General features: G+C 47.3%; 1 protein-coding gene across 1 annotated transcript; it reads left to right on the forward strand.

Moving 5' to 3' along the window:
• The first annotated feature begins 457 nt into the window (after positions 1-457).
• Positions 458-12,918, forward strand: LOC122098360 (keratin, type II cytoskeletal 75). The gene is made up of 9 exons (XM_042668747.1): positions 458-955; positions 1,913-2,127; positions 3,484-3,544; positions 4,801-4,896; positions 5,696-5,860; positions 8,370-8,495; positions 8,637-8,857; positions 10,880-10,914; positions 12,686-12,918. The coding sequence occupies exons 1-9, from the start codon at positions 458-460 to the stop codon at positions 12,916-12,918; spliced, it is 1,650 nt and encodes a 549-aa protein (XP_042524681.1).
• Positions 12,919-14,752: the final 1,834 nt, after the last annotated feature.

A 14,752-nucleotide genomic window follows, 5' to 3' on the forward strand; every position in this document is an offset into this window, starting at 1 on the left:
AGGAAACAGTAGATGGCTGTCGCTTGTATTGACATAAGATGTTTGCACAGGAGGGAGTTGGTCCTGGGTCTAAGAAAGCGGTTCAGAAATGAGGCAGTGTTTCTTGAGTCCATTAGAAGACGCATGATTAGGACATGACTGAAAGCAATTAAGTTGCTTCTCACTGGTCTGCTGATCAAGTTGCAACTGGAAAGGAGTTTCCACGTGGGGGAGGGAAAGAAGGGAACCAACCAGTGGCTCATTTTGCCATTTCCCCGGGGGTGCTGAGTGTGAGCTCAGGGTTGCTGTATGCCTGGGGGATGCCATCAGCAGGGCCCCCTCCATTCGTGTTACCCCGCCTCTCATGGAGTCCTATAAAAGCCCAGGAGCCCCTGCAGCTCCCCAGCTGCCTGGCTTCTCCATCTCCTTCACCACCGCCTACCTCAGGAGCTCCTCTGGCCGGCCATCCTTGCCCACCATGTCCCGGCAGTCCACCATCAGCTTCCACACAGGCAGCCGGAGGGGTTTCAGCACCACCTCAGCCACCACCCCTGCTGCCGGCCGCTCCCGCTTCAGCTCTGTCTCCGTGGCCCGCTCTGTGGGGAGCAGTGGGGGCCCGGGCAGGATCAGCAGTGTTGGGGCTGGCTTTGGAAGCCGCAGCCTGTACAACCTAGGGACCAAGAGAGTCTCCGTTGGTGGGTGTGGTGGCAGTGGCTTCAGAAGTGGCTTTGGTGGCCGGGCTAGCAGTGTGTTTGGAATCAACAGTGGATTCAGCTATGGGGGTGGCATTAGTGGGGGCTTTGGGGGCTCGGGCTTGCCGTCATGCCCATCGGGAGGCATCCAAGAAGTCACTGTCAACCAGAGTCTCCTGACACCCCTCAACTTGCAAATCGACCCCACCATCCAGAGGGTGAGGAAAGAAGAACGGGAGCAAATCAAGACCCTCAACAACAAGTTCGCCTCCTTCATCGACAAGGTGGGGTAGGCCCCTCATCCATTCCAGTGTTGGGGTGAACAGACTCTGGGAAAACCCAACATGGAGAGGACAGCAGTTCCACTAATACAGGTCCCCAGGGAGGAACGGGCATGGGCAACTAATTCCAGCCATGCGTGAAGGTATTTTCAAGCCAGGCTGGTGACCACAAGACCGGGTGGAAATCCTCCCTGCTCTTTCTGACGTCCTCAGGGGCTGGTGTCAACATCAAGAAAAGAGTTTCATGGAATCACCTCCCCTAACCCAGAGCAGGCAGTGTCCCCAGGCACCCAAGGCTCCCCCCATAGAGGCTGTTGGTCTCTGAACCCTTTCTCAGGAAACCTGAGGGTTTGGGGCAAGCTGCTTTAGCTCCCCTTTTCCTCCTTCCCTCCCTCCCTCCCTCCTTCCTTCCTTCCTTCCTTCCTTCTTCCCTTCCTTCCTTCCTTCCTTCCTTCCTTCCTTCCTTCCTTCCTTCCTTCCTTCCTTCCTTCCTGCCTGCCTGCCTGCCTGCCTGCCTGCCTTCCTTCCTTCTTTCCTTCCTTCCTGCCTTCCTGCCTGCCTGCATGCCTTCATTCTTTCCTTCCTTGTGCTCATGGCCTGGGCAGTGTCCCTTAGCTTTTCTTGCTCAAGGATGTTGCTCTTAATAGTTGAGCCACAGCTCCACTTCCAGCTTTTTTTCCTTTCATTTTTGTGGTTAATTGGTGATATATATCTCACAATCTTTTCTTCTGGGGCTGGTTTAAAGCCAGATCTTAGCCTCCTTCTTTCAGCCTCCTGAGCAGTTAGGATTATAGGCATTGAGTTGCTGTCACCAGTCTTTGTACAGGGTTGTTTTTTGGGGAGGGGTTGTTATTTGTTGAGGGATGAAATTGTCAATTACATAGTTGCCATTTGGGCATGGGATGAAAGGCTGGGTACCTCTCCGGCTTCTTGAATTTCATTTCCTCTGCTCCCTTTCAGGTGCGCTTCCTAGAACAGCAGAACAAGGTCTTAGAGACCAAGTGGAATCTCCTACAGGAGCAGGGCTCCAGGACCGTGAGGCAGAACCTGGAACCCCTCTTTGATGCCTACATTAATGACCTCCGGCGGCAGCTGGATGGCGTCACCACGGAGAGGGGCAGGCTGGATGCTGAGCTAAGGAACATGCAGGAGGTCGTAGAAGATTTCAAAGTCAGGTGAGTGAGAGACAGACTTACGGATAGACACAGCCTCCTAGGTCTCCAGAGAATCTTTGAGGACCAGAGAGGTGCTGAGGAGCCAAGGACAGTGTCAGCTGAGAGCTTTGAAACCTGTGATCCCAATATGTGAAGACAACAGGTAGGGAGTAACAGAGACTTCATCTCATATGTAACATTAACAGTCTGTTCTCTTTTGTGCTGGTACTGGGGCTTGAACTCAGGGCCTTACCCTCTGACTTGGCTTTTTCACTTAAGGCTGGTGCTCTACCACTTGAACTACAGCTCCACTTCCAAGCAGCCTAGTCTTATCTGTTTATATGATTATAATAGGATACCAGCATCATCTAAGCAAATTCTGCCACTGACTCTAGAAATCATACTGTTATTTAATACCCCTTGGTTATATTATTTAGCTCCATTGGATGTGGGCTCTGTTTCAGATGGACTGACTTTCCAAGATGGCATTTGCACAGGAGTGCATGGAGTTAACCAAGAAGAAGTGGGGTTTGGCCAGGTGTCAATAGCTCATGCTTATAATTCTAACTACTCAGGAGGGTGAGGTCTGAGGCTCGGGGTTCAAAGCCAGACCAGGCAAGGAAAGTCCGTGACACTCTTAACATCAGTGAACCTCCAAAAAGCCAGGAGTGGAGCTGTGGCTCATGTGATAGAGCATTAGCCTTGAGCAAAAACAAAAAAACCTAAGGGAGAGAACCCTAGCCCTGAGTTCAAGCTGCAGTGCTGGCCCAAAAAAAGAAAGAAAAGAAAAAAAAAAAAAAGAGAATTGGAGTTTGGATAGGACAATGCCAATCTCAGAGGCTATCTTCAGCTGCATATCTTTTAGGCTGCAGAAGGAGCCAGTGAGAAGAGGTGGCCCCAGCTAGCTAGCTCTTTAGTTAACACAGCCTCTGGTTCTGAGCTGGAGCCACTTCCAGTCACAAACAGCATACTGTGCAGAGTAGTTCCCAGAGTACTTCCCAGTGTAGTCAGTACTTGCCAGTGTACTGAACAAATGAAGGTCACCCCACAGTTCACAGAAACCGGAGGCTGTAGATTTTTGATGACTGGAACTGCACATCTATAAAGAGAAGGCATTGCCTAAGCATGCATTTCGACTCCATTAAGCTCCATGTACACCTTCTAGTCTTATAAAAGTTAAAAAAAACTGGCAAAAGAAATTATCCCCTTTTTATAGAGGAAGAAATAGAGGTTAAGTGACTCACTCCAGGTCACACATAGGTCAGCGGTGGAAGAGCTGGAAATTCTTAATTCTTGCTACCCCGGCCTGGGAAGAGTTAAATCCAAGCCTTGCTCAACAGCCTTCTTCCTCTACTCCCCCTCCCCCCATCCTTACAGGTATGAAGATGAGATTAACAAGCGTACAGCTGCTGAAAATGAATTTGTGGCCCTAAAAAAGGTGAGCAGAGATATTCACCCACAAAGCTGCATGTGAATATTTATAACAATTCTTTGCGTACTTGCTTAAACTGGAAGCAGCCACCTTCACTGGGTGAGTCAGACACACAATGAATAGTTTGTGCAGGCAGTAGAATACTACCTACTATTGAAAAGGATTGTGGTAGAATACTATTTACTAATGAAAAGATTGCATCTCAAAGGCATTATGCCAAATAAAACAAGAAGAAAATCAGTTGCATAAAAGTTATATAAAGTATGATTATATTGGATATGGTGCTTTTGAAAATAAAGTAAGTTTAGAAAACAACAACTGAGGTTGGTGAAGAATAGTCTGTGGTTGACAAGAGAAGGAGGGGACAAAAGAGAGGACAGGAGAAACCATCCATAAAGGAACAGCATCAGCAAAGTGTTTGAGGTGGTAGAAATATTCTGTATTTTATTTTACATGGATCCACAATTCATTTAGGATGCATGATTTCTATGCTCCTATATGTGTTTGGTTGTACTTCAATGCCTTTTTTGTCTGGTAATATACTTCTGCCAAACAGTAACTGACAATCTAGGAACTGATTGGCTAAAGTTGACATTATTAATAAAGTATTAGGACGATGCTAACTTGATTATTTAAAAATGAATGTTACTATGTATTTTTAATTTTAATTTTATTTTTTGGTCTGTCCTGGGGCTTGAACTCAGAGCCTGGGCGCTGTCCTTGAGCAATTTTGACTCGAAGCTAGTGCTCTAACAGTTTGAGCCACTTCCAGTTTTCTTGTTATTAATTGGAGATCAGAATCTCATGGACTTCCTTCCTGGGCTGGCTTTCAACCATGATCCTAGATCTTAGCCTGCTATATAGCAGGATTACTGGCATGAGCCACTGGCACCCAGCTATATATATATATATATTTATATATATTTAATGAAAGAAACAATATTTTTTTAATGAAGGAAACATCTCTGGAAGATTTAACACTTGAATCTTTGTGGGGTATGAGCATGGGCCACCCAAGAAATATAACATCAACATTGAGACTATCCAGAAAGCTCATAGCTGCAAAACATCTCCCTCTGGTTGAAGATCCCACTGGGGTTTCTAACAGCCTAGGGAGCTCCAGCTCTAGTTCAGTGATCTCCTTTCTCCAAACTCAAGTTAGAATCCCAGCTTAGAAGGGCCAGGCAAGACTCTTGCCAGCTTCTTTTTCCTTCCTGCTCAGGGCTGTGGGCTCAGAGGAGACTCTTGGGTTTTTGTTTCAGGACGTGGATGGTGCCTACATGAATAAGGTGGAACTGGAAGCCAAGGTTGGCTCTCTCACAGACCAGATCAACTTCCTCCGGATGATCTTTGAGGCAGTAAGAATCTGCAAGTGTACCTCGCCCTCTCCAGGTCTAGAGTCTAGAAAAAAAAACAAAAACGGATGCTGCAGGGTGTCATTTACTTAATGCTTCCACTCTACACCTTGTCCTAGACATCCCAAGCTGGGGACTTAGGGAGAGAACTTCATAGAACTTTGTCACACCAAACTATCTGGGCTCTGGGGCTCCATAGCAGGACAGCCCTAGCAAGGAGAGAGTGCTTATACCCACATTTTAGGTCACTGGCTACTGTTCTCAAAGAATCAAGAATCACCAGCTCCCTTCTCCCAGGCAAATTCAGAGCTGTCCCTCAGTTGTTTGGATGAGGGCTTCTTGCTCTCCAAAGATAGTTCCTTCTAGGTCCTGTACCATGGAAGGCAGGGACCTGGGTCTGGGAAAGGGAGAGAGGGGAAAGGAGTCATGAGGTCATGCTATGTGTAGGAGAGGGGAAGTGACAGAATTCTAAACATCACCAGTCCTGAACAAACCTTTTATGTAGAGTATGAACAAACACATCGCATTCAAGCCTATGTGGCTTGGATCAGATTTTCCCACCCACACAAAAGGGAATTTTGAGAGGTGATGCTGCACGCGGTTGGGGTGGAGGGGTACTCCCACATATCTCTCAGTGGCCCAGAAACTTCCTAGGATAGAACAGGATTTCCTACTTGGCTGGGAGTGCCTAGAGGATGGATGGATACCAAGAATAGGATTCCTGAGCTAGACCCTTAGCTACCATAGGAATTCACAGTCCTTTCTTTAGTTGTGCTTGTGTGACACCTTGATGCCTTTATAGGAGCTGTCCCAGATGCAGAACCAGGTGAGCGACACATCTGTGGTGCTGTCCATGGACAACAACCGCAGCCTGGACCTGGACAGCATCATCGCTGAGGTCAAGGCTCAGTATGAAGACATCGCCAACCGCAGTCGGGCCGAGGCAGAGTCCTGGTACCAGACCAAGGTGAGCATGGGCGACCCAGGACAGGTACCGGCTTAGGGATCTCTGAGTCTCCACATCCTCAGATCTCTCAGGAAATTGGAGGATTTCCATTGCTTTCAGCTTGCCAGGCACATCTTTGCTTTTCTGAAAAGCTAGCTTGAAATGCATGTGAAAACTCAAGCACACACACTAATATGCTGCCTGGGCAATTCTGGGTACAGAAAGATAGCCTTAGTCCCCATGTTACTCACAGGTTGAGTAGGCTGGGAAAGACTCTAAAACAACTAGAAAACAGTCATAAGATCTTAAGAGACCTATGAGGTCCATGCATATGCACTGAGCCCCTACTGTCTGCCTCAAGGAGAGTACTAGCCCTGAGTAGAAAAGCTAAGAGCTAGAACTCAGGCTCTGCTTTCAAGTCCCTATACCAGGACAAATTAAAAACAAATTGTAAGGAGGATAGAATGATTAAGGCCAAGCATTTGGAAGGCAGGAATGCATACTTTGTAGAACAGCAGAGTTCCTACTGAAGAAGGATGTTGAGACTACCACAGAGAAGGTTGCTTTGGAGGCTTGGCTTTTGAGGAGAACAGTAGACCCATGAGCTCAGCTAATTGCCAAATCCAGGCCCTTACAGGAACCACTGCTCATGAGTGCACTGGCCTCACCCCATGCCCTTCTCTGTACACAGCCTTTATCCCCTCTGGTTTGCAGTGTGGGGGAAAGAAAGGGGAAGGTGTCAGGAGCCAGGGGTCTACTGTATAATTCCTTGAAAGAAAGCAGAGTGGGGAATGCCCTTAGCCCCAAAGTGAAGTGGTTGAAATTCATAGTCAACAATTCCCCATGTTGCAGGTCTGTTTTTTTTCCTAATTGTGTCCGGAAATGGAAGGTGTTGAGCTGTCTAGCACTTCTACTAGACAGACCTCGGCTCAGGCAAGGGATCTTCTTCTGTCAGGAAAGGTGTCTTCCTTTTTCATTGGCTAGAGAGACAATGTGATGATTCCTCCTAAATCACTGTGTCTGGATGCTCAGCCTTAGACTGAGAATCACCGAGACCAAGGGCTCTTAGGAAAGGTCAGAATCGTAGTGCCAGTGCCTCCATCCAATGCCGTTCCTCTGCAGCTCCTCCTCAGTCCTCAGCACTAGTGTCTGGAGGTCTACCAAAACTTTTAGGCACAGTTGGTCTGGAGCCACGCCCAAGACAAGGAACCTTCCAGTGACAGTGACCAGTGTCAGTGCCCCCCTCCCCCACTCCTAGAGCTCAGAAGACCTTTTGGTTTTTCTCACAGGCTCTTTCTGGAACATTCTCCCTAATTTAGTCACTTCAATCCTTCCTTTGTAACCTTCAAGCCACAACTGAGTACCTCCATGCCTGGAGAAACTTCCTTACCACCCTTCACACTGCAAATCCAAGGCGAGCTCCTTTATGACACTCTCAAGGACCTCGTTCTTTTCCTCACCTTCATTTGGACCTACAAATTCAGTGATGTGTTGATTTGTTGGGTGCCTCTCTCCCACAATAATTTGCAAGCCCTGCTTTGGCTTGCTCCCCTCCCACCAGCTCCTGGGCATAGGAAGTGCCATCAGAATACAGTCAATATAACTGAACACAATTTTTTTTTGCCGGTAATGTTGTGCAAGTTCCTATTGGTCTGGTTCTTAGTTAAGTACTATTATTTACTTTCCAGGATGGCTTTGCAAATTCTATAAAGTAGCAAACATGTTTGTGGACCCAGAAAATAGGAGCCGCTTCATAAATATTAGTAGACTGAATCACAAATAACATGCTAATTGTTTTGGAAATGCAGGGTGATTATTTTTAACTGTGCATCATCATTAGTTTCTTCAGGTTAATAGAATTAATTGGTATTATTTGTGTGTTAGCTAATGGCAATAGAGATGGCTTGTTGGCTAACCATGGGTGAAAAAAAATTTCAAAATGAAATATTTGCACTTAGGAACAGTTAATTTACAAGGAATAATACAGGTAAAAATACTCTCAACAGTGTTTATCATACTTTCTTTCTTTGTTTTTTTGTTTTATTACGAGGGCTTGAATTTAGCATCTCAGGCTCTCACTTTGGATTGTTTGTTTATATCAGTACTGAGGCTTGAACTCAGGGCCTTGGTACTGTCCCTTAGCTTTTCCACTCAAGACTGGTACTCTGCCAGAGCCACACCTCCATTTCTAGTTTTATTTAGTGGTTAATTTGAAATAAGAGTCTTGTGGACTTTTCCTTCTCAGGCTGGCTCTGGTCTGCAATCTTCAGATCTCAGCCTCTTGAGTCTCTAGGATTGCAGGTGTGAGCTACAGACACCCAGCTCTACCCTACTCATCTTGTATTTGCTTAAAGTTACAGAATTTTCATGAATAATATATGTATCTATATTTAAAAGGTAAGCTTAGTTAATTATAAGTATTTAAGATCAAGAGAGACTGACCAGTGAATGAGTTGTCAGCTTGTGCCACACAGAACATGCCCAGACCGGATGTTTAAGTAGGTGACTGAGTCTGCTCTGGTCCTATCAGTACGAGGAGCTGCAGGTCACAGCAGGCAGACATGGCGACGATCTTCGCAACACCAAACAAGAGATCTCCGAGATGAACCGGATGATCCAGAGGCTGAGAGCTGAGATCGACAGCGTCAAGAAACAGGTAATGCGCTGGTGAGGCCAAGAGCTCTTCCAACACCCATTTCTTTTGGGTCACCTGCTGTCTCAGAGGAGCTCGCTCCAGGGGAGCACCCCACTTCCAGGGACTGCCCAGAGGGCTGATGACATCCTCCTGTCCTTTCAGTGTGCCAGCCTGCAAACAGCCATTGCAGATGCCGAGCAGCGTGGAGAGCTGGCCCTCAAGGATGCTCGGGCCAAGCTGGTAGACCTCGAGGAGGCCCTGCAGAAGGCCAAGCAGGACATGGCGCGGCTGCTTCGCGAATACCAGGAGCTGATGAACGTCAAGCTGGCCCTGGATGTGGAGATCGCCACCTACTGCAAGCTGCTGGAGGGCGAGGAGTGCAGGTGAGGAGAGGGTGTCGCAGTTCATCCCCAAAGCATGCTGAGGCCACCTCAGATGCCTGGGCATTGTAAGCGCACAGATGACAGCAGCTCCTCCTCCACTGGAAGAAGAAGCAAACCACAGGTGTCCTCGGTTGTGACAAATAGTACAGATGTGGCTGGGCGCCAGTGGCTCACGCCTGTAATCCTAGCTACTCAAGAGGCTGAGATCTGAGGATCACGGTTCAAAGCCAGCCTGGGCAGGAAAGTCTGTGAAACTCTTATCTCCAATAAACCACTAGAAAACTGGAAGTGGCACTTGGCTCAAGTGGTAGAGCTCTCGCCTTGAGCTGAAGAGCTGAGGGACAGCACTCAAGCCCAGAGTTCAAGCCCCAGGACCAAAAAAAAAAAAAAGTACTGATGTGATCTCCTTCCAGACTAGCAAACCATTTGAAGTACAATTGTTTAGTAGAAATTGTCTCGGAAATCTAGACCTGAGCAGATCTAAGTAATCACATTCTATCAAGGAAAAAGAAAATGGTTACATGGAATATCTCAAAACATGGCCTGAGGATGAATGCTGGTGGCTCATGGCCTGTAATCCTAGCTCCTCAGGAAGAGAGTCTGGGATGGAGGTTCAAAGCTAGCTCAGGCAGGGAAGTCTGTGGGTGCTTGGTGTTCTGGCATTACCAGCTATGTAACTGAAGGCAGATTCCTTATCCTCTTTGCATCTTAGTGTTCAAACCTATAAAATGGAGGTAATGATAGTCCTACTTTATATGCTACTAAAAGGGCTTAAATGGGAACTATACATGAAGCTCTTTAAATAATGCATGGTATATAACAACTGTTCAAAAAGGCAACTCAGCCAAAGACAACTCAGCTTTGTGACTATGGACAAGTTAATTAGCCTCTCTGAGTGTCAATTTCCCCCCCTGTAAAATTGAGATAATAATACCTACCTAATAGGGTTGTTGAGAGAACTAAATGGTATAATGCAGGTAACAGGTTCTCAAATAATGTTAGCTCTTGTTCCAAGCATGTGTTTAAGAATGAATGCTAGGGCTGGGAAAATGGCTCAGTGGTAGAGTGCGTGCCTTGCATGCCTGAGGCCCTGGGTTCAATTCCTCAGCACCACATAAGCAAAAAGAAAAAAGCCGGATGTGGCGCTGTGGCTCAAGTGGTAAAGCGCTAGCCTTAAGCTGAAGAGCTGAGGGACAGCGCCCAGGCCCAGAGTACAGGCCCCACGACCGGACCCCCCCCCAAAAAAAAAAAAAAAGAATGAATGCTAGTTGCTAGGACAATAATAAGCTGATTGTTGCTATTGTTATTTTTATGAGGCAGACTTCTCTCCACACCTGTAATAACCGTAGCATATGACAAGAGTCCCTTGTTGAGAGAAAAATCTTGTTAAAGAACAAGCCTTCCCTTTTCAATAGACACCAGTCGGTGATGACCTTTCTTTTCCTTAGGGTGTCTAGTTTAAGCCAAAAATGTGTGCCTGAGATGATAGGTTTTTACTCCTATGGACCCAAACTCTAGATTATTCCATTCATTAGATTATTATTATTACTGAGACTACTAGCATTTTCATCATTGAAAATGATTTCATCATTACAAACTACAATAGAAACAACCAGGGTTTTTCAGTGCATTGAAAACTATCATCATCATCAACAACAACAACAACAAATGTCATTGCAGCCAGCTGCTGGTGGCTCATGCCTATTATCCCAGCTACTCAGGAGGCTGAGATCTGGGAATCATAGTCTGAAGCCATCCCAAGCAGGAAAGTCCATGAGATTCTTATCTCTAACTTAAAATAAATAAAATAAAACTAGGAAGCAGAGCTGTGGCTCAAATGGTAAAGTGCCAGTTTTGAGTAAAAAAAACCTGAAGGACAGTCTCTAGGCTCCAGTACTGATTTGTGCATGTGCGTCCTCATACACACGTGCATGCATGTGCGCGCATACACACATACCATTGCAAATGCTCACAAGCTACTGGCCACCACAGTAACTTTCCTTCCCCTCCCTTCTCCCACAGGCTGAGTGGAGAGGGGGTGTCTCCAGTTAACATCTGTGAGTATGACCCCCTTTCTGTGTCATTTGGAGGTGTGTGGCTGGGGAGGGAACATGGGCTTGCTCCAGGGGAGGAGGCATTAGTGGGAATCCTGAAGGCACAGGCAGGGTTCATGTTAAGAAAATTGGAGGCTTTGAGTCAAAGAAAGCTGTATTTGGTAACAGACTTTAATGTCACAATTCTTTGTCTCTGGGGGTGAGAGTGTCATGCCATGCTTTGGAAAGAGTGATGAGGTGTTGGCTGTAATTGTTCTGTAGAGGTTTAGGAAGTCCCACCTCCCGGGATTTCACACTGTCTTACCATCTTAATGGAACTAGTGTCTAGCTCAGACACCTCAGAGATGAGCACATGTAGACAGGACTTATAAATGCTGGGGAACTACCTGGGGCTTTGGAGAGAGCATTTACCACCCAAGGTCCCAGGAGATGGACAGTGAGATGGCTCCTTTTCCTTCCAACACTTTGAGAAGAGAAACATAGTTCAGTTCTTCAGAGAATGGCAGCAAGAAGCTGCCAGGGGTTATCAAGGCAGACAGGACAGTGTGGGACAGGAGGGGTTTTGCTAGCCTGCTGGGCTCTGCCGTGCTAGGCTGCTAGGCTGGTCAGATCAGTGGGTGCCACTTAGATCTCAGTGCTGGCATTGTGAGGCCAACAGAAATGACTTTGGCAATGTATACTGTGCAAGTGCATTTCCTTTTTTGATGGTAGATGCATTAATTATTCTAGCCAGTCGTTTTAGAGGACAGAACTCTCAGAGCTGCAAGGTATCCTTAATCACTGTTATCTTGTCTGGTGTTGTAGAGAGCCCCCCAGAACCAATTTGGGAAGCAGATGGTATAACCTTGAGGCTTCTTTGCTCTTTGAAGACACCTGGAGGTCTAAGCTAGCTTCCTAGGGTAGACTGGATGGCTTATCAGAAATATGGTCACCCAGGTGTAGGGGCTATGGGCAAGGTGTCAGGCTCTGCTCCCTCTGAAACTTGTAAGAGAGAAATTGCCTGGCCTCTCCCTGGCTTCTGGCCACAGTCCCGATCTTTCTTGGCTTTCAGTAGCCTTCCTTTAATCTCTGTCCCTGTGGCCCTTTGACCTTATTCCTGATTATGCCTTCCCCATTTTATAAGGACTGTTCACTCTAGATTAAGGCTCACCTGAAAGCCTTTATTTTAACTTGCTTGCAGCCACAAAGACCCTCTTTCCAAACAAGGTCATGGTCACAAGTATTTGGGGTTAGGACTTCCACATAACTTTATAGAGAGCACCATTCATATATAACAGAGACCATCTTTCATTTGTCCTTCTTCCACAAAGACCAAAGTCAGACACTAGACTGTGCAAGGAGATTGTAAGTTGGAAGGAGAGATTGGTGGGAGAAAAAGGGTTAAGGTTTATATTTGGTGTATAAGTAATATTCTAGCTCCCCCAATCCTAACTCTGGGATTCAGACTGTTGACACTAGGGGACACCAATGGAAGAATATGGGCTTCCCAGAGGGGCGTGTCCAGATCCAGGCCCAAAGAGTGAGAGAAAGTGAGAGAGGAGGAAGAGGGAATCAGACAAAACAGCAGGGAAACTGTGGCAGGGTCACAGAGAAACAGCTTCTTGGAGAAACAGCTTCCTTTCCAGAAGGTTCTGGAAAGAAAAGAGAGGCCATTGAGTTAGCAAAAGAGAGGCAAAGGTCCTTTCTACCTGGGAGGATGCTGGTGTTACGAGTTGAGGCGTAAAATAGTGTCTTCTCTCCAGCCTGTGATTCTGACATTTCCTTTCTCCTACAGCTGTGGTTACCAACACCGTGTCCAGTGGCTATGGTGGTGGCAGCGGCATTGGAAGTGGAAATCTGGGTCTCAATGGGGGCAGCAGCTACTCCTTTACCACCAGTGGTGGGCATAGCCTGAGCTCAGGCCTGGGGGGCTCTGGCTTCACTACCAGTAGCAGTCGGGGCTTAGGGGGCAGTGGCTCCAGCGTCAAGTTTGTATCTACCACATCCAGGAAGACCTACAAGCACTAAGCCTTGGCAGCCAGCCGGCTCCCCCAACCCCTTCCTGAAGCCTGTTTGTACTTATACCTGGCCACCTGGGCCTTTCTCCTTGTAAACCTGTGCTGCTGGAGAGTCTGGCATCCTGGCTAAATTCCATTCCTCCACACTCCTGACAAATCCCCAAGTGGCTCCTGGCACCTCTCTGTGCTAGGCATGCAAATCCAAAGCTTCTTTTCCTCCAGGGTTCACAGCCAGATGATTGGATCCACCAGGCCCAGGTGGTCTGCAAACATCCTTCAGCCCACCTCCCTTCCTCTTGATGCAGTGCTGAGAGATGGGGCTAGGGATGGAGCTCTGTGTCTCCCAGGCCATCTCACTGCCAGGCTGTCCCTGTCTGTCTCAGGCTGCTTATATACTGCCTGTTAGAATGAGAGCTCCTCTATTCCCTCCCTGGAATAAATGCATGCGTAATGTCTTTGGCATCTAGCCCTTTTGTGATGATGATGATGGTGGTGGTGGTGGTGGTGTGCCTGGCCCATTTCTGCCAGGCTGCCCACTGCCAGATTCCCCACAAACAATCCTCAGAGCACATCAGCTGTTGCCCATTTCCCTTGGAGCAAAGAGGGAGGTTTGGGAGGAGGGTGGGTGTGGGAGCAGGAGATTAAAGAGACTTTCTCCCTCTTCTTCTCTCACTTCCTCTTACCTCTCCTCAGAACATCTTGTTTGGAAAGCTCTAGCTCCTGGGCAGAATCCCTGCCTGGCCTCCTTTGTTCCTTAGTATGACATATAGGGCTAAGCTATCCCCTCCCATCCGCTCCCAAAGCCAGGCCATTCCTGAGACATGGGACACCGATGTAGAGAAGGTAGCCCAGCCCTTCCCCACCTCCTCCAGCCAAAGGGGCTCAATTGTTCCCTGACAATTTCAAACTTGCAGACCAGGACAGAGAAATAACAGGAGAGAAGTTAAAAGTCAGCCCTGGGGCCAAAGCAAGGTGCAATTTAGCCTATAATTGCAGGCAGTAGTGAGACCTTCGGGAAGCTCCCACATTCCTGAGTTTATGAGTCCCCTGGATCCCTCCTGCTGGGCCTGAGAAGTAGGGTCCCAGGTGGCTTGGAAGGAGGGGCTCAGTGCCCAGGACAGAACAGGAAACCGATGAGACCTACTAGAATTCAGGAGAGGAAAACTCAAACTCTCCAGGAGGGTTGAATGGCAGGGAAGGGAGGGGTCCCAAATCAGAAGAGCGGTATGTATGCTCCTAGAGGACAGAAGTTGAGAATGGTACAAGGTGAAGGTGACAGGAAGGAAATAAATGATACCAACAATTGCTAAATCCTCCGGTCCAGTGGGAAAGGCAAATGGAGATCAGGGAGGGGAGCAATAGAGGCAAAGGAATGTGGAGCGACATTCTGATTGCTTCTTCCCGCTATGCTGCCTCTCCTCTGCAGGCCCAATTTTCCCAGCTGCATGAGGTACAAAGATTTCAGGCACATAACCTGGTCAGACCAGCAGGTTTAATATTAGTCCCAACATTTACTAGTCACATTGTGTTGCTACTTTGTTCTCTGATTCCCCCACATGTAAAACAAGAACAAGAATAGCTGATGTTTGCCCAGTACTACTGGCTCACATCCGTAATCCTAGCTACTGAGGAGGCTGAGGTCTGAGGATCAAGGCTGAAAGCCAGCCTGGACAGACAAATCCAGAGAGACTCTCATCTTCTTATCTCCAATTAAATAATAAAAAGCTGAAAGGGGAGGTGTAGCTCAAATGGTAGAATCCTAGCTTGAGCAAAAGAGCCACAGGGGCGTGAGACCCTGAGTTCAAGCCACAATACTACCACATACACATACAACAAATATACAG

The sequence above is a fragment of the Dipodomys spectabilis genome, unplaced genomic scaffold (genome assembly GCF_019054845.1).
Source record: "Dipodomys spectabilis isolate Male_0828 unplaced genomic scaffold, ASM1905484v1 ptg000477l, whole genome shotgun sequence".
NCBI classification, from domain to species: Eukaryota; Metazoa; Chordata; class Mammalia; order Rodentia; family Heteromyidae; genus Dipodomys; species Dipodomys spectabilis.

Excerpts from the sequence above, each read along its gene's own strand:
- LOC122098360 (XM_042668747.1), top strand. The coding sequence starts at position 458 with ATGTCCCGGCAGTCCACCATCAGCTTCCACACAGGCAGCCGGAGGGGT. Across the intron at positions 2,128-3,483 it reads GTAGAAGATTTCAAAGTCAG|GTATGAAGATGAGATTAACA; the intron begins GTGAGTGAGAGA and ends CCATCCTTACAG. Across the intron at positions 4,897-5,695 it reads TCCGGATGATCTTTGAGGCA|GAGCTGTCCCAGATGCAGAA; the intron begins GTAAGAATCTGC and ends ATGCCTTTATAG.